General features: G+C 37.5%; 1 protein-coding gene across 1 annotated transcript in view; it reads right to left on the bottom strand.

Moving 5' to 3' along the window:
- The window catches only part of SYT10 (synaptotagmin 10), a 38,990-nt gene that overhangs the window by 16,434 nt on the left and 2,267 nt on the right, over window positions 1–20,289 (bottom strand). The window contains exons 2-3 of the mRNA XM_072400123.1: window positions 8,653–9,010; window positions 712–1,276 (exon numbers count right to left, since the gene is read on the bottom strand). Coding sequence (XP_072256224.1) covers window positions 712–1,276; window positions 8,653–9,010 — 923 coding nt within the window. The remainder of the gene's footprint in view (window positions 1–711; window positions 1,277–8,652; window positions 9,011–20,289) is intronic.

Here is a 20,289-nt window from a genome sequence, read left to right as displayed (position 1 = left end):
GGATACGAAGAGAGACAGAGAGAGCAGGTCTGGTGGCACTGGTAGTTATGCCATGGTTCTCAGGAAAGAGCGAAAGAAGACATAAACTAGTAGAAAGGTTTTTCTTTGGGTACTCACACGGCTGACTATTGATGTTGACCTATTATTGAGTTTATTGGTGGGTTCTTGACAAAGTTCTGATGACTCCAGCAGTGGTGTGGTGATGCTTTTATTAGGGAGGTGACAAGATCATTTTGCAATGAGCCTTAACTGCAATTATAGATCACCAATTTATTCAAAAAGTGTGAGCAGGGAGTTTCGCTGGGATAGCAGGCTACAAAATGTCTCTAGAAACTTTGAAGTAATTGAGTAACCTGTCTCTCTTTAATGGCTCTTGACTGGTGGTACCTAACATGTGGTCTGCAAGATGCATGCAGCATTACAGCTGTATGTGTGGTCTGTTGGCTCTATATGTGCAGCCTGCCATGTCCTGGACTGGTACACCTGTGGGCACAAAACTGGCAGCAGGATGACAGGCACTAAAAATTCTCTTTTAACCACCACTGCTTTTGGCACTGAGGAAGCCACTTTAATGAGTAGTTAAATCTCTCCTCTCTAACATTACCCAACTATCTCCAACAGAAAAAGTATATTTAAATTTAACTAAGTAATTCTAACTATAGGCAAACACTCCAATGCAAATATGACAATATCTAGATATATTTTACTTACAGTTGTGGCACAATGAATGTCTTTCCATACAGTGGCTTCTCTGGAGAGGTCTGATACTTCAAATAAATTATCCAAGATGACCTCCCCAATCATGTCATGTCTGGAGAATCGGTCAAAGTCGTACACACTGAAATGCAGTTTCCTATTGCTCAGTTGGTCGTAAGCCACAGGAAACTGGAAAGTCTCATCAAAGACAGGGTTTAGGGTTTTCCTGTGAACCCTTGTCTGAAATTTCTTCTTCCTGTCAGGGAGGAGATAGATCTTTACATAAGGGTCCGAGGTGCCACACAAGTCCTTGGCTGGCAATTCCAAAGCTTTCAGGATTTTTACAAGAAGTAGTTCATTCTCATAGTCGTACTGCAAGGTAAAGTTGAGTTTGCCACACGTTTTAACATCCTCTTTCTTGTTGTCTTCAGAGTCAACAGATTTCTGTTTGTAGAGTTCGGGTTTAATCCGGCCAATGCTGGTGGTGGTCTCCCCTCTTTGTAATGGTTCAATGCCCATGCTGAAGTCCACACTGGACACCTGCATCTGTCTTGGTAAGTGTCTCCGAAATGAATTGTGCCTGAAGGAGGAACAAACAAGTTTGATGTAATAAATCTGATTGTGTTAGGCATATGTTATCCATGATTAACTGGCAACTCAATCCAAAGCTAATATTTACATGCTATGTGGCGTGGTGTTAACTATTGGAGAATTTAGGTTCAAGAGATCTTCCAGGATTTCCAGCTACTAGAGAAATATTTTATTAAAAAAGTGATTAATGCGTTATTTCCTACTACACATCAACTATTGCATGCAGGAAAATAACAGTGCCTTTTAAAATAGAAGTGTTAAAAAGATTGAGTAACACTTTGCAATTTTGGTACTTGGGTCCATGTTCCAGGTTGGATAAAAACAACGTTTTAACCAAGTCTTCCTTTCAAATTTTTTGTGGCTCTCTGCTCATTCATCAATCAACAAAAAAAAAAAAACAATAAAGACAAAAAAGATGATTAATTAAATATGCAATGTAACTCCTTGCTTTTTTCTATCTTTTCCAATGAATGATAATCTTACTAACCCAATAAACATGACATATTTTGTTAAACGATAGCAATTTAAAGGGAATGCATGAAGCCTATTATATATCAAATACATTTCCAATGTTTATGTATAGGTTGACTTAACACTTCTCCCAGATTCAATTAATTTTGTTCTTTTGTCTGCCACATTTGCATACAGAAATTGTCTCTGTGTTGTATAAATTACCTCACATTGCTATCACACTGTCTGAACTCTTAGAGTTCCAGAATAATTACTTTTCATAAACGCTTTGTGTCTGTCAGCAGCTTGCCAAAACCTTATACCCTCCATTCTCAAGCTGCACAGATATGGAGATCATTAGAAATAGACAGAAGGATATCTGCAATGATAGGGTACATGTTTAGTGGTGCAGTATGACACTGCATGTGTAGGTAAACAGAGTAAGGATGAGAGGAGGGATAAACTGGTTCTGATGTATTAAAGCTCTCCAAGACTGGAGAATATAGACTGCAATGGGAGAACCTGGGTGATCCAGCAAGCCTTAATGCCAACCCTAATCCAAACCCTAACACCAATGCTTACCCTGAGGTGAACCCTAACCTAAATCTTAATGCTAACCCTTAGCTAAACTCTAATGTAACCCTAATTCAAACTGACACCTTAACCCTAACTTTAATGCTTACTCTAACGCTAACCTATATGATGTCTATATATACATTTCACTAGTTTTTGTTTTTTGCATATATTTATTAGTTTCCAGCAAAATTATAACATGAGAAAACAAAGGGGAAAAGGACAAAGGAATAGAGACTCATAACTATCTTCACTGAAAGATGTTACAATATTGCAATATTATAATATTACAGAGAAAGACATAAAACAGTGCGAAATTATATATCAATAGCACTATGTTATAGCACATCTAATTCTCCCAAAGTGCCTTTCAGATTTTCATTATCTTACCATATTGTATGCCTATACAGTTTCATCGACTCTACCAGTTGGACCCTCATTAGTTCAGATATTAAAAACTTGGTATTAAAAGCATTTGGTGTTCTGATCCTTATTACAAATGACATTCAGTTTATCTATTAACATGGATTTATTGCAATGGCCTTGACCCTGACTTCCCTTACAAGAAGAGGAACCCTAGAAATCCAATGTTGAAGTATTATTTTCTTGAAGACCAATAGACATATTATCTCATATCGGGGCCGCATCTTTGTGTGAGTTTAATCCCCGGAATCTGTGTATCATTGTCTATAACAATATAAAAATAATTGGACAGGTCAATAGCCTGTCAACTGTGACATGAAATTTAGGGCTGCCTTCCAAAAGTCACTAAAGATTGGGCAGCACCACAGTAAGTAAAACCGATTGGCTCAGGAGATTCTACACTTCGGACATGCTGTTAGTCTGTCTTGCCGGTCTGGGCTAAGGGTACTATCAAATGCGTTATAATTTCTCTGTAATATTTTGAATTGTATCTCCCTTAAGCTCTTACTGGATACCACTTTAATGTCCAACTTCAGCCCAACTGAATTAGTTGCCAATAATCTAATAAGGGTCAGTTTATTAGTGATGCCCATTTCTCAATCAAATAACTTGGGAGAGATGGTTCAGGCATTATAACTGATCCATTATGACTGCATGTATCCCTGACAGAGACTTACATTGTTCACCCTCTTGTAGGAGCATATCTATCCCCCTTTGTGAGGTCTGTCTGGATGCCAGTAATGCTCTGAAGAAACTGCATATTTGAAAGTACCAAAGGAAGTGTGAAGCCATAATATATGCCATATTAAGTTCATAAATTTGAGAAGGTCAATAGTTGGAGTCCGGAATATTCTTGAGAGGCTGGAGAGGAGCATTTTGCTAGTTTTAATGCTAGTCCTAATGATTACCCTACTACCAAAGCCAATGCTTTTCCTTAGACTAACCTAAATGAACCTAAAGATGCCAGCACACCAAATCTCTAATCTAAGCCTTAATCCTTTGTTTACCGACAAAGTCATGTGATCACAATGCAAGCACTGCTATGAGATCAATGGCTTTGTTTCTGCAAAAAATATTTGGTGATCAATAGTATTTTTTATAAACAAAGTACTTTGCCGATGACCATATGGTGACTGTATGGCTTTTTTATGATCACAAACAATCAATGTATCAAAATAAAATACTAATAAAAGTTTATTTTTTAAAAAAAACAAGACATAAATTTAAGCAAGCTTTCATAATCCTTCGTTTTTTAGAATCTCAACCCTCAGTATGCCAGTATCTAAAGCCCAATAAACTTTCAAAAACATTAAAAAATATATATAATTTTTTCTTTCCAATTGGCTTTGATAGAAGTGTAAGTGGACACAATTTTTGCCCAAAAAAGCAAAAACTCCCTTTTTTCCTTAAGATACCCACCCCATGTGTTTAGGATACCTAGTTATCTGAACACAACTATGTTTTTGACCACCAGTACCTGTGTATCTCTTGTTCATCAAGGATACAGTATTGATTATTTAGTGCAGGTATACATGTTTATCTCGGAGCAGCGTATACTCTCCCTCCGTACCTCTTACCTAGTAACATCCCTGATAAACATGATGTCCATGTGTTATTACCAAAAGAAATGACAATAACCTCCTCATATGACATGGAACTATCTAATAAAATGCCATAATTTAAAGTGGCATCAGTTTTCCGTTAGTGAACAATGTTTATGGGATCATTCAGAATTTATTGACAGCTACATTTGATCTGTAGTTAGCCTTCTGATCTGAATTTGACCTGCTTCAAGAGACCCATGCATGACACACATGCTAATGCAATCTCCTTACCTGCAAACCAATGTCAGGAAACTAAAGTACTTTTGGACATGCCAGAAATTCCTCTTTAACATTATCAATAAAAAAAAGATTTCTAGAAAAACATTACCCAGCTGGGTATAAATGATTTTCAGGTATGTGATTATGAATAATTTGTTGCTAAATGTTCCAAAGCACAACAGCGTGTCTGATGATTTGTATATAAAAGCCACTTAAAACTGGCTAACACAGCAGAAAGTGACATGTTTTGACGATTCTTAAAAATGAATCACAGTGAGAAACTATTGCAGAAGACAAGGCTTATTAAGCTCTACTTCAATTTCCATAGCCTCCCTTGGCAAAACTTGGTGTATAAACTAAAAGTGTATCAGTCACAATTTTGATTATAGAATATATTATTCAGGATGGAAGTAAACTAAGGTCAAATTTACCATGATTAAACACCTCTGCCATGGAATAGTGAATCATACCCATGTGCCAGCACTTCATTTTAATGGTTGAACACCCTGGCTGGTTGCCCTAAATCTTGGACAACTCTGGTATGAAAGAAATCAATCAGCCTTTGCTCCTTCTACTTAATTTGCCCCACTTGTAGCTCTTAATTTGAATGGCTGTATACAATTTAAGCCTTAATGATAGAGCCACATGAATCATTTGCCACATCCCATCAATATAACTATTACAGAACATATAAAGAGCTGTACAAAAAAACTCAAAAAGAGCTGTACAGGCTTTTATTTTGGCAAATGTAACGCCTTCTATTTTTTATACAAAATCACTTTATTATTTGATAGTTAATCTATTCTTGGACATACATTGCATCTGATGTTTTCAACATTTTTAACAGGTTTACCCCAAAACAAACATATCAGCAAATTGTATTACTTTCCTATTGGATTCATCCGTAAATAGTCACTTTTTCTATGCATTTCCTGGTAGTAATTTCTACTTAGGGAAGAAATCATTTTAAATATTAATCCAACAAGCTTGCACAATGGTTTACCACAGCATTTGCAACAACAGGGTTTAAGGAGGAACAGTTGCTGTTTAATATGATTTAATTTGAATTATAAGATATCTCCTCCGAGGATGTGATAGGGAAGACCCATTGGCTGAAAAGCCTAAATTCATTTTCTAGATTTCACCTACTTTAATCTCTGTCCCTTATCTTCTACTTCGAATACCCTCAGTTCTTCCATCCAAAAATTCTGGTAAATTTGGTCCATTGAAGTTCCCCATTCGGCTCTGCTTCCTAAATGTTGAGTAATGAGCTGGTGCCAACATTTCTCTCGCTGGTTCATAGGACTTGTATTGAATGAAACTGAAAGGCATTTAATCCCAGAGGATTGGTACTAGATCATTTATTCCCCAACCTAAACAATTTAGGACTTCATTTAAACCAGGGAAATGTATGTTCCTTGGTTCCAGGATCCACTCACTACATTTTTTACAAAAAGAGAAGTTGCACAACAATAATCTCTGTTTAGAAACAGAATAGATGAATGAAAATGTAAGGCTATACAGGAAATGTTGCAACTGTGTTAATGCAATATTTACCTCAAAGTGTAATCCTAATCATAAAGAAAAGTCAGCCTGTTTAAAATTCCATTAATATATCAAATTGACCCAGCCTCTTTAAAACTATAATAGGAAAGTATTTGCCTGTTGGTTCTCCTCTCAACCCTCCAAGTTCCACTTTCCTCATATACTTTACCATCGCTCAATCTATTTCTGGAGCATACTTTCCTAGAGCATGTCAAACCTTCCAAGTAGATGCACCCATACCCATGTACCCATCACCTGATAAACATTATCAGCAGTTTTGTTCTGGTTTTTGATTTCTTTTAATGTTATTGTTACAAGTAACCAAATGATATCTAAAGCCATATTTTTAAATTTCGGAAAAAGTAAGATATTGTTAAAATTATAAAGTTTTTATTGATTGTTGACTTTTCCCTAAGATTCACTTTCTCATCTGGATTGTCACTGGGACTGGAAGTGAAAAAAAAAGATTTTAGCCTAACATTTCCATGGCACAGCACATCATGCTGAGGAACATTAATCCACAGATTGCAAAAGATAAGCTACTGTATGAATGGAAGAATATTTATTTTAGATGGCTTTTGTCAACAGCAATGTTTTTGATCTCAATGAGAGTCAAACACAAAATATACAAACTGTATGTACATAGATTCCAAAATATTTAATTCCATAAGTCTCACAGTAGCAATATACCTTTAATGTATAATAACGTATTATATTGCCAAGCACTGAGATAATGCAGGCATTCCATGAATTATCTCACACAAATACAATTGTTCTGAATAAAAACATTTATATATTTCTCATACTGTTTGTGAGTCATTGAGGACCTTACACTACATTCAAGTCACTGTCCTCTTCGCAGTTCTCTGTAGGTTAACGCGCAGCTGATTTCCTTATAATATACTAACATTCCTATATGATGACAACAGTGGCAATAATGATGACAGGAATCCAGAGACTGGCAAGTGTCCTTTGTCATCTATTCATGTTCACAGAACACAGAAGAGATACACTATGTTCCAATTAAACAGAGCAGATGCTGGAGAACAACTGGTTCAGTACAAATAGTTCTTCCCTGTAAATAACAAATAGTTCTTCCTTGTAAATAACAATGTATCAGAGTAAATACAAAACCAAGCAGTCTAAAAACAAATATTAAAAAATACTATTGGGGGAAAACATTCCAATATGAATGGCTAAGAAGCATGCTTACTACTGCTAAAAAAGAAAGAAAAATATTATTCATGTGTAATTCATGTGCATAGCTACATTTGAACTTCTTATTTTATCTCTAAAGCATCTGGTAAACCTTGTTAATTGGGCAATCTATAAACTGAACCAATACAATGTGTATAAAGATAGGACAGCTCCTCTGGGGCAGGGAGTGATGCCAATAGTCTTTATCTGAAAACTTCTGGAAGGTACCTATTTACTGAATAAATAAATAATTTTATTTTAATTATTATGTTTGGTAGAAGCATCATACCAACGATAATACTAATAATGGAGTAATGGAAACATTACACTAAACTATTAGTAAAACATAAGCTCCTCTGGGGTTGGTACTAATGCTTCTGTGTTGAACTCTGTAATATGTATCAATACTACTATATATAATATAATAATCCCATACTCTAAAGATATATAAACTTCATGTTTTTTGTGAGAATTACTGGAGGGTTCCTGAACACATTGTGCTTTATATTCTACAGGCAGCAGATAAAACCGACAGAGGACATGCATACAAGGTACACTGACTAACAGGGAATGTCCAATCCAAGAACAAACACAGTGAGAAACATAAAAACAGAGCACTGACAAAATATGCACAGAGATACATATCTCTGAGAACACATACAGCACATGTAGAACACTTGGTTACAGATAATACATACGTCATGGAACACAAAAAGGACACTTAGACATCCCACACTCATACATACAATCTGAGATCACACACAACACACAGGTTACGCAGTGACGGTACAAAAACAAATGTAAAAAACACTGGTTTTAGTAAGCATTGTGAATTGGCACAGCGGAATCACTGTTGTGACTTGGTTGGAAAGCATGGTGGAATTAGGTTACCCAGCAAAGTGGGATCATTGATGTTCCTTGGTGCCACCAAGGAACATCAATGATTCCACCATGCTGGCCAACATCAATCATCACTTTTAATTTGGCAGACGGTCTGGAGCTATTTCTGTTTGCTATGGAGTTGATACAGAATTAAAACCTGGGGAGGGGACTCTGACACTTCAGACAAACAGTATGGGCCAATAGAAAAGTCTGACAACATGTCAAAGTTTAGCATTCATAAATATGTAGGTAGTTAGTGCAGTTCATTGAGAAGCACAGAAAGACTGAATTGTCTTCCACACTGGTATTTAGTGTTGTGCCTGTGGTACTTGGAAAACATGGAGGAAAGTATTGTAACACCATGGCTTGTGTACTAACACTGGCTCAGATTTAGTTTTGCATGTAAAGCACTGTGTGTAATGTCATTGCTGCCTAAACACCCAAAAGTAATTAAAAAACAATATTTTCTTACCGTGAAGAGGATGTTGGCTCAGTGATTTGACGCTGCATTCGCGCATGCTTCATCAAGTGTTCTTTCAAGGCATTTTGGACCTCGGCTGGAATATCAGGTGAAGTGTGGCTGATTTTCATTGCTGCCTCTTGCATCTTGACCGAATGCTTGCCATTTTGCTTAATTTCCTTCTTCTCGTTGGTTTCCACCATCTCAGGTGGGGCGCTGGGGATGCAAGGAGGGGCAACCTGTGCAGTACAAGTAAGCGGTTTACTACGCCAACAGGGCCAGCACAACTTCCAGAAGACAAAGAGAGAGACCACCAAGAGTGCCAAACCACAGAAACTGACCACCACAGCAAGGAGGCTGACCGAAATATCTGTAAATAGAGAGACACATTTTTATTACTGCTTAAATCAGCTTGAAAAGGTATCCGCAATAAGTGCTAATATAATTAAAGCCCATTAAATGTCTATGGCACTCACTTCCTACTTCATATTAGCAGGGATGGGTACCTGAAAGACCTGCGTGATCTACTCAACTCTTTGTTTTTTTACTGTTTTTCTTTTTGAGTGGTGGGGTGTTTTTGGTTTTGTGTTATTGGGGGTTATTTTTGTGTAATTGATCCCTAATGGTAAACTATTTCTTTAATTTTTTTACCTATTTTGACTAGTAGGACCCTTCTGACATCACAATGGTAAAAAGCCCCAGATTTTCTCTGATCCCTAGCTGCTACAAGGATTCTACACTTCTGGGTGAGTAGAATACTTGCTCCACCACATTGTGACTCTTCCCTCTGGCCCATTTGTCACCACAGAATTTTACTGAAAGTTCAAAATTTAAGGGCTTAAAAATAAAATTAATAATATTAAACAATATTTATATATTACCAACAAATTACACACCTCTGTACATTTATTAGGCTTGAAAGGAAGTACACATATTACAGAATCCTAATACAATAAGATGATGAAACAATTGGTCCAAATGTGTTTGGGGAAAAGTGCTTCCTATGTATTTCTAAGTATTTTCTTTGACATTTGTGTATTAGCATAATTGGGTAGTCCTATTACCTTGCCGTGAATAGATTTATATCCCACCTGCTTTGAAAAAGTGGAAATACAGGACCAGCTTGTGTTGCACATAATGACTTTTTCGCAACCGTTGCTATAAAAGTCACTCCATTCTTTACCAATTCCTTCTTCTAATTATTGCCTATTTTCCCATCAGTTTATTTTGCTGACCTTTTCTGCTGTCATCAAACGATCTAATTAGGCACTATGTTGCATCCTGCAGAATACATCACATTTTTATATATGATAAAATTTCTGGGAAATATGAAATGGGAAAAAAGGTGTGATAGCTCAGTGAGCCAAATACAAAAATATGGAATGTTCATGAGTGTATGGGAATTCCTTCTGTGAAAACTGACAGCAGTGAATAGATAAATATGAATGAAAAATTTGTTTCTTGTTGCTCTGCTACCCTAACAGCCAGATACGTTCTGTGCTGATGCATTCTGCTAGTCAAAACTAGTCATCAATGAGTTGTTTAAGAATTTGTGTAAGCCATTTTCCATTTTGGCACACACCCAACTCATGGGATATGAGTTTTGGGGAGTGGACGTGGAGCTTCTGCAACTATTTTTATTGTGGTATACCACCCTTGTGGGATCACCTTTTCTGGGGTAAGAGGTACTCTCAGACAGAAGGAGAGATGGATGAAGCACACTGGAGACAATAGATAGGTTTAAAACTGAGCTGCAGTCAGTTTTATTAAAAGGTTGCATAAGATAAAACAAAACAAAATAAATCCTAGCCAGTCAGGCACTAACTATGCAGCAGGCAGATTCCTCTCTACAAGTTGGTGGGTAACCCAGCCAACTCAACACAAACGTTTCAGCAACCTTTTCTCACATGTAGTACAACAATGGCTCTCACAAGCAGCTTTCCTGTGCCCCAGACCAGAGAGAACTTTCTTCTTCTCCTTCCCCTTTTACCTGCTGCTCACAGCTATGCAGTATTTAATGGCCAGACAAAACCAAACTCTGGCCTGGATCAGAACACTTCTGAGTGACATGCAAAACCCAGGTCTGGAATCCCAGCCGACATGTTTTCTGGTTAATCTCTCCCATAAGAGAGGAAACATGGAGAAATATACCTTCCCTCAAGATGACTCCTTTTGCCATGTCACAATATATATATAGTTTATACCAGCTACATGCTGTAAATTTTATTTTTATGTCTCAATTTTATAATTTGTTAATTTTTTTATAATTTTGAAGAAGTCTCCCTTAAATATCTGAAATGTTTTCCTTCAGCCTCAGTGATATAATCCTGGAATGCAGCGGTATGCTGTCTTGGTTGGTTTCCTAGAAACACATAAAGCAGCTGATCCTCTGCGGATTCTGAGGAAAGTGTCATCAGGACATTTCTTATAGAAAATATAGAATGACATTATAGAATATCCAGTCCAATGCTTCCTTTATTATAATATCCATCATGAAACCACAGATGTGTCTAAACTGACCTGATGTGTTGTAGATTTAGCCTTACATCTCTCATTTTATACATGGGGTCCTTTTTCTGCTTTGTTGAAAGGTCACTGTTATCAACCGGGAAAACCAAGGGATTTCCTGTGAAATTTTCTCAATGGATTTGTTTTACTCAAATTAATCAGTAGTCTAACTTTTTACCTTTCTACAGCTGAATCTATTTGACGAGAGGATGAGAGGAGGATGATTATATATATATAATAATGAGACACTGGTTTTCGAGACACCTAGGTTTTTCACATTGCACATGGTGACGAGCTCCAGGGATTAGGGCCAAAGTGGAGAATCATAGTAAATCCTGCTCTGGAGGCTTTGTAGAGCTTTGGGTAGGATAAATCTGTATTCCTTGGTTTACATCTCACCTGGCAGCCAGCCCTTATTGTTAGTATTAGCTATGCCCTTGCCATATGTAAGCTGGTTGATGCCAAGGCTTCACTCATAGGGCCTGATTTTTTTTAAAGCTTTTTCCAAGCCTGGAGAGGATACACTTTTATCAGTGAAGCTGGGTGATCCAGCAAACCTGGAAACCTGTCACTATAAGTATCTGTTTATAGACCTTTGTTTAAATGAATGTATAACAACAATCATGTTGAAATAATTGTTCCTCATCTTATATGAGTCAAAATAAAAATGCTATTATTTGATTCTATCTTGATCTATTTATCATCCATCTTTCTTGGCCAAACTGATTGTGAATAATGTAGGGAGGGGATAATAAAAAATATATTTGACCTTTATTTGCTAGTAAATTATTAATGTATTTTTTCTGGGGAAGTAGAATTTCAAAGCCATTTGCTTTCTCTGTCTTTACCACTTTATTCCATCTTATTCTCTCTCCTGCTTTCATTCTTCCTCTCTCACCTGTTGCCTGGGGAACTTGAAGTAATTCACATTTTCACCAAATGCTTGTCATAACAGAATTATCACCAGCTCCTCAAACTTCAAAACTGGTTTATTTAAAGGTCTGCTCATTAACAATCGATCTTGCTGTCACTACAGCCCAGACTCTATAGAGACTGGAGTTATATACACTTAATAAAAAAGTATCCTTAACTCTTGCAAATGTCAGGATAATGGCATATGGAAAAAAATATGAAAACATGAATTGGTGAGATAATGACATTAGATTACATCCCATTAGACATGGGATCCTAAAATCTATTTATCATTTTCCTGAATGGCAAGATCCTCCCAAAAGTGGCACTGCAGGTTTAGAGGAAGCCACAGCCACTGAACTTTGTAATGGCTTCTTAGATCTTTTTGGCACTTTTTTTGGTGTTTAAACCAAAACACATCCTGTAAGATGTCCTCGGAGATACACTGTGCTAACACAACCTGAAACCTTTTTAAAGATACAATCAGTACCACACTGATGTAAATAGAAATATGTCAGCTAAGACACAGGACACTACGGAGACAAATGGAAATATGTTAGGAAAGATGCAGTTGGTACCATATTAACAACAGGCTAGCAGAGACACAGTCAGTGGCACACAGCTATATTCAGGAACATTTCCGAAAAAATACATTCAGTACCATACTGACACAACCAGAAAAATGACCACAGCGATACAATCACTACCACACTTACACAACTAGAAGCATGTCCACAGCAATACAATTGGTATCATACGGATACAACCCGAAACTTCCATGGAGATACAATCAGTGGAATTTTCTTTACAGGAACAAAAGGCTTTGCAGACTTCTGACTACTGCTCCATATTTTCCATTTGTTGTAGGAGAGGTTCGTTTTCATCGCCCCACATCATTGTCTTGGAGTATCAACTCCATTTATACTGTCTTCAAATCCAGTGGCCTACCTTCTCTACAAGATCTTTTATCTGGACTCCATTCATGATCTAAATATGGAAAAATTTACTTTGTACTGGTTTAATGGGGGATGCAGCTGCAACCTTTCAGTGCAGCTAATATCACACAGGGTTCCATGAAAACACATGGATCCACCGGAGGTTGCTAGGGGTTCCCCGAACTGTGGCTAATTGGCCTCACATCTGATCATGCCTGTGTAGTTCTGGGGCCAACACCAGATGCGTGACATTATTGATATTTTTAGGTGTCTATAAAGGTATCATTTTACCCACCGGTGTGGGGCGACATTCTTTCCATTGGCCACCAATTTAGGAGGCTTTTATTACCCACTGACTCCCCACAAAATTGGTTTTATTATGGTTTTTCAAACACCTGTTCAAGGGTTCCTCTGAGGTGAAAAGGGTTGAGAAAATCAGTTTTATTGTGTTATCATGAAAAAGTCAGCAAAAACCAAACAATTTGCTGAAATCACATCCAATTTTTAAGTTTTTTTTATAGAAGGGAGAAGGTTCAGAACCTCTCTCTGCTTTTGAAATGTAAGTCCTACACATTTTTATGCTTTAAAAACTTTGTTTTCAATTGTTATTATTTTTGCTGGAAAATCCTATAAAATTACCATTACCTGAGTAACAGCCACATTCGGTGAGGTTGTGCAGAGGTATGGTGTTTTTTTAGTTCACCATAGAGAAGTTAAAAGGAAGTGACAGGAGTGGCAGACTGCTCTAAGAGGAAGGTCAGTAAAATGCACTGACTTGCAACACCCTTTAAAAAAGGGAATTTTACTGCTTTAATTTATTTCAGAGATGAACCACAATGATGAACCACTATGCTACTGCTTAAAAATCCAATAGACTGAAATAGCCCGTAGGTTTATTGTAAAGTGCATATCTGAATCAAACACATGGTTAACACAGCTTAACCTTTTTGCTTTCCTGTGGTGTAAAGGTGAAAGCTCCCTTTCGGTTATAGAATTGTACAGCTTGCTACAAAATCCACTAACCCCTATGTAACATGTTTGTACTCTGAGGGGAGAACAATTCTAGAGGTAATTGTATCTAGCGGAAAATCCCAAGGCTCGGAGCAACTTATTGACAATGAGAACTGCCTGTCAGAGTAATAAATTCTGTTTCCATAGCAGCCACAGAAACATGAATGCTCATCTAGACATCAGTCATGTACATAGTATGCTAATTTTACAGAATGGAGAAAGCTCCAATAAGTCTCTTCATTACTGATTCGCAGGGTCAGCTGACAAAGCAGTGCATAAAAGGCACACAGCAATTTTCACCATTCCCTCTGTAATAATGGTGTGCTGCTACTGCGGCCTTGTTTATAGCCCAATTGAACTTTCAGTTTAAATAAGCTAAATACATTTTTGATAAGTAAAGTCTTACAGTTTTTTTTATTCTAAAGGCATCCACAGCTTCAGTAGAAAAATGTGTCCCTTGCCAGCATGCTACAGAGAACAGTGGTCTCACTGCAGAGGTCAGCCATGCCCCCTGCCAAATCAAAGCTAGAATCAGCAGGGAGAATAAGATTTGATTTGCTGATTGCAAAGCTATAAGTCTTACTCACTGGGAGGCTTGTTGCACCCTGCAGAGAGACCAAGACCAAGAGAGATGGGGTCACCAGCATCTAGGCAAAATACTGTCCGTGCCTACCAACTGTGTATAGTCAACCTATCTCACAGGCTTCTGTTGGAGACCACAGTTTCATTACACATATACTAGCTGCACATGAATAACACCAGCCCTGAAATTTAACAAAGGATAAAATATATAGAAAGTATATCATAAAAAATTGTTTATGATACACAGTGTACATATCACACTAAATGCCATAGGTTTACATCTATATTAAAGAAACATAAAATATTCACAAAAGCAAACTCATTTATTTATTTCTTATTGATCTGATTGTCAGTAAGCCATGTTTACATTTGCTATGTGTATCTCAGTTCTCCAGCAAGGCTATAGATCCATAGATATCATCCCCTACCTCTAATGACAATTATATTCTAATGTCCCCAACAAAGCCACATACAATCTACATCCAGATAATTCAGATTCTAATGACCCTGCCTGCATGTTTCTGTATTGTAGATGTAAAACCAGTACACTTGCATGAAGCCTGTGCTGTACAGATATTCAACATCCATGGAGGAATTTAATCCTAGACCCAAGGCAGGCGTGTTTTTCTCGTAGTCACAACGATTTCCCACTTAGCATGGCACCATCGCTTTTTGCTTGCTGTTAATATGAAAACCATCGTGTTCCATAAGCAAGGATTAACTACCTTATGAATTTAAATCAGTCCTATTAAGAACACCTCTGTGCGTAATCCCTTCTACCCAGCCATTATCATCAAATACAACTTCATCTGAATTTGAAATTTTTATAGAAATATTGTTGCAGAGGTACCAAAAGCCTAGGTGGAATTATTTTAGCAGTTATTGATAGATTACATTACAGATATAATTTGACATTCAGTTTATACAATTTATTCTACTGTTTGATTGTAAAGTGTACCTGTGGTGACTAAAAACACATCAAAATACCAGTAACTTTGTAGACAGACATAGTGCTCAGAAACGCAATCAGCAACCAACTAGCAACTGTTGCCTTAAGGCACTATAAACCTATGATTATGAGTGGCACAGGCACAAGATATTATTATGCTGCTTACATTAAGCTTTGCTGAATAATCTGAAAAAAACAGTAACAGGCTAGCAATGATTGTGATCATGCAAGTGTTAAGGTGTGCCATTTAAAGACTTTCAAAACTGAGTAATCATATTCACATGCAGGCCTTTTATATCTCAAGGTAGGCCAGTGAATTTTTTTTTAATTCTAGGTTCTGTCTAAAGCTACGTACACACGTCAGATTTTTATCGCCCGATAATCGGCATCGGCCAATTATCGGGCGAAAATCTGGCGTGTGTACAGTCGGTGTCGTCCATCGTCCGGACGACCGACCTGCCGGATCCACGGACGATGGACGACAGCCGATCCTAATGAAAGGGAAGGGGAGAGCGCGCAGCAGGGTGCCGCTCCGTCGCTCTCCCCCTCCCCTCTCCATAGAGCATGAACGGTGCTGTATGTACAGCACCGTTCATGCATCGTGCACTCCCTTGTCGTTGGAAAAGATCCTTTCCAACGACAAAAATTGGAAGTGTGTACGCAGCTTAACTATAACGACAGATAATTTTCCAGGTCGTTACTGCCCATTTTTTTTCAACACATCTACATATATTCATTCATATATCTCATATAAGCTTATTACACAGTGTGAAAATTTTGTAAGACTTATTAAGACCAGTAAAAAAAGAACAAGAATATGAACCCTTTGTCAAAAGGTGTGGCTCCAATGAGATATACCATCCATATCAACAACTGCACCCTGGTCCTTAGCAATACCTGCACACTTCCTGCACCATTCCATCAGCCTCTATTAAGGATGGACAGGCAATTTTGAAAATGTTGGTTTCTGCACAAAATTCCAAAAGTGGAGAACAAATTGGTCTATTTTTGCCATTTTGTGGATTTAATTTAACAAAGCTCCTTGACAGAATTCAGGGGGGACCAGTCATAAAACAAATGAATAAATGTAAAATGAAATATGTAGATTTTGGTTAAAATAAAGTATAACACTTGAACTGTTCTGACTACTCAAGATACAACAAGATATGCAAGAACAGGGAGGTTATGTTTTAAAGTCAAGCATTAATTCAACAATCATGTATGTATAGTAGTGTGATTATAATCTGCATTATTAGCGATCATCTCCAACACTAACCACTCCAGCCACTGAAGGCCACAGGAGTGGTGTAGGGGCTAGGAAAAGAAACCAACACACAGAAGGACCCTAGTATCCCACATACCTAAAACAGTTGTAATGTTGAGGATTCTTCCATCGTCATACATGTTTAGCACAGCGAAGTGAGGAATTAAAACACAAAAGAGATCATATGAAACTAGCAAAAATGATCATCACTTCCAGGATAAACGCCCATGCAGAAGCTTAATGATTGTTGCTCCTAGGTGTTGTTATTTTAAGGAATGACTGTCGTAGAGATGTGCAGCTAAGCCTATAGAAAAATTGCATGATACAAGCAATGCATTTTGGCCTACCAGTGTGAGCTGAAATGTGTTTTCTGCAGAATTTTCTTTATTTTGTAGCAATATACATTTATGTTTTATTAGATAAAACAAAACTGCATATCACTCATACCTTGGTTGGTAACCTTTTTAAGTTTTATAAATTGTTTTGGCTCATGCACAGCAGATGGGTAACAAGAAAGAGTTAGCTGAGTAATGGTAAACAGGTCAAACTTTTGGTATTTTTTGTGGGGGCATTTTTTGTGTTTAGTTCTTTGTAACTAAGTTCACAGGTAGATTTTTCCTTTAGAAATCTATTTTCATGCTTTGGTACATCTCAGTGCGGCTGATCTCCTTCAACCGTTTTTGGAAGATACTACCTGTCTATGTGTGATGGCTGCATGGAATTTCTGGGAGGTTTCCTATGAAATCAAAGCAACTTCTTGTATAGTAGAAGTTTATTGCATCCACTGGAAACACATTATAACAGAACAGGGGGACAATTGGGAAACAAGCCTTCTCATCTTGTAAGAACTATCTGCACACAGACCGCTATGGCAGAATAATCAGATATTATTTTAAATAAAACTGCAAGTGCTTAAAATACTTTTTGAAATGTTGAAGATTACTTGAGATTTTGGTGTTTTGGTTTTGGCTCTACTTTAAACCTAAACACTAAAATCTAAAATTTAACATATTAAAGTATTTTAAAAGTAATTTTAAAAATCTGCTATGAAGGCCAAACACTTTCTGTCATAAGGTGGTAACGATTTATCCCTGCCTCCCATTTGTGCTCTTGCATTATCATCTTTTCATATGGGTTTAACGATGAAGACAACATACAAACATGGTCTACCATTGTCACTATCAGGAAACTTGCCTGAGAAGCGCCATAAAGGTATCACATCGGTACATGTAGACATGATGCACAGTAAACAGAGATTATCAGTGTCATGATGCATGGTAAACAGTATATAATAAAAAAAAGATTGTTTATAATACTCTGTGCTTTTACAAATTCTTTCAGTTAGAGGGAGATTTCATTCTGTAACCTGTACTAGGAGAACAGAGTCTGGAGTATGAATGGATGCCGGGAGACTCCTACACAGTCTCTAGTGATAGAACAAAGTACATTCCATTGTTACATTGACTCTCTCTCTGCGTTCCATTCACAAAACAAGCTTTGGTGACTGTAAAGCTCTATAGTGCTGATGGTGTGGGCAAGAAGGTCATTTCTAATCAGTTCTGGCTCGTAACTGAACAGTAATGACTGCAGAAGAGGTGAATCACTTAGTCTACAGAACAACAAGTGTTCTCCTGAAACAGAAAAGCTGTAATCACAGTATAATTACATATGGGAAGTATGCAGTCAGGGCTGAATGCTATTATCCAGTTGGCTCTAAACATTTGTCTTATACAGGGTTTCCTGCTCATAAAAACAGGGCCGTAAACATTCAGCTTGATTTGTCTATTGCAGTGGTAAGCGATGCTTATTACACATGGGCCCAAAGGAAGCAAGGAAAAGCTATTATTTTGCCAGGGATGTGGGATTCCTAAATTGATGGTTTCCACTAACATGACCTGCAATTTCATGACTCCGCATGCTAGGTATTAACCGACAGACTGACCTTTGGCAGTTCTCTACATCACAGATCAGTTTACTTTGGAGTAGAAGACAAAACATTTAACATGACAATCATATGATGGAAAACCTATGAGTGTAATATTGGGAACAGTATAGGGGCAGAAAGTGGGGTTATAGTTCCAAGGGAACATAATGACAAATAGAAATAACATTATATTATTGGCATGGTTTGTATATTTTGTATTATTTTCTTACAGTGCAGGCAGTAGATACACGAGTGATAAGTATTCTGACAGTACAGACAGTATAATATTGGAGTAAGTAATATTCTGGAAGCAATATTATGGTGACTGAAGTGTAACATTGGGGTGGTCTTTCTGTTAGGAGGTCACAGCGGTTGAGGAATGGCATTTAGAACATCCAGGGAGTGCAATTCAATAAAATATTAGGGTGATAATGGAATGTTTGGATTCAGATAGTAAAGTCTGTGTAATATTGGGGTGGTGGTGGAGTGGGAACAAGCAATATAACTTTAGGGTGATGTATTTATGCTGGGGATTTGCAATAGTAGCGACATGTTTTAAGGGTATGCAACAGTACTATATTGTGACTGTATGTGATGAATGTGATGTTGGTTTGATATAGACATATAGATACAATTATAGGTACACAGTAAAAAAATTCAGGGGTACATGGCCATGCACCATTATTAAAGCAGAGCACGCTCAGCCCCTGACATATCAGGTGAAATCATTTTCTTTCAGGAGATTGCTCGGATGTAGAAGGAGAATAAGTTAAACTGCTTTGACGCCCACACAGTCTGCAGCTTTATTAATCCAGATCGCAGTCTCCGCTAGTCTCTGTTGACTGAGGCTGACAGGGACCACACAGCACCAGCAAGACACCCAGGATGGAGGAACTAGGAGCTCGGAAAGAAGTGGGGACCCAGGGATGAGTAGATCAAGAAGGTGGTATTGGGGAGGGGTGCTAAGAGATCAGGCTGGTTAGATGTAGAGGTTAAGGAATGGGAAGAAGGCAGGTTAAGTTACAGAATATGACATACCCCACTACCCTAGGCAAGGCAAATTTCCCTTTCCTCTGGAGAAAATGGAATGATTATTAATCAGCTGCAGATGATTTTTCACCATGCTGGGAAACTACTACCACTGCTACCACCAAGCTTATAATGGCTTCTGGGTTCTTAAAGATTGATTCAGAAAAACTGGAAAACATAAAATGAGAACTAAAAATTACTGTTTTTATAAATCAGTTTTCCAACAATGCTTGAATAGCTTTGTTTCTGTATATAGAACTACCCTTAACAAATGATAGACTGGCCATATCATTTTCATAGGGTAGAGCGCTTTTAAATGTGATTTTTGGCATAGCGGAAAGGTTGGGGAAGGGGAATTGGTTGGTGGGATTCAATGGAAGAAGGAAGATTTTCATGGAACTCAGAGGACAAATAACCTTCCAAGAATGGGTGGAGTTTTTAGGGGTTTTGGCAATGGGGCTCAAGTGGTATGGGTTTAGTTACAGAAACCTGTAGGGTGTATAATTAGTGTATATTTGCCATATAACCATACAAT

Source organism: Pyxicephalus adspersus, chromosome 2 (assembly GCF_032062135.1).
Source record: "Pyxicephalus adspersus chromosome 2, UCB_Pads_2.0, whole genome shotgun sequence".
Classification (NCBI taxonomy): Eukaryota; Metazoa; Chordata; class Amphibia; order Anura; family Pyxicephalidae; genus Pyxicephalus; species Pyxicephalus adspersus.
This window is presented reverse-complemented; position numbering and strand designations above follow the sequence as displayed.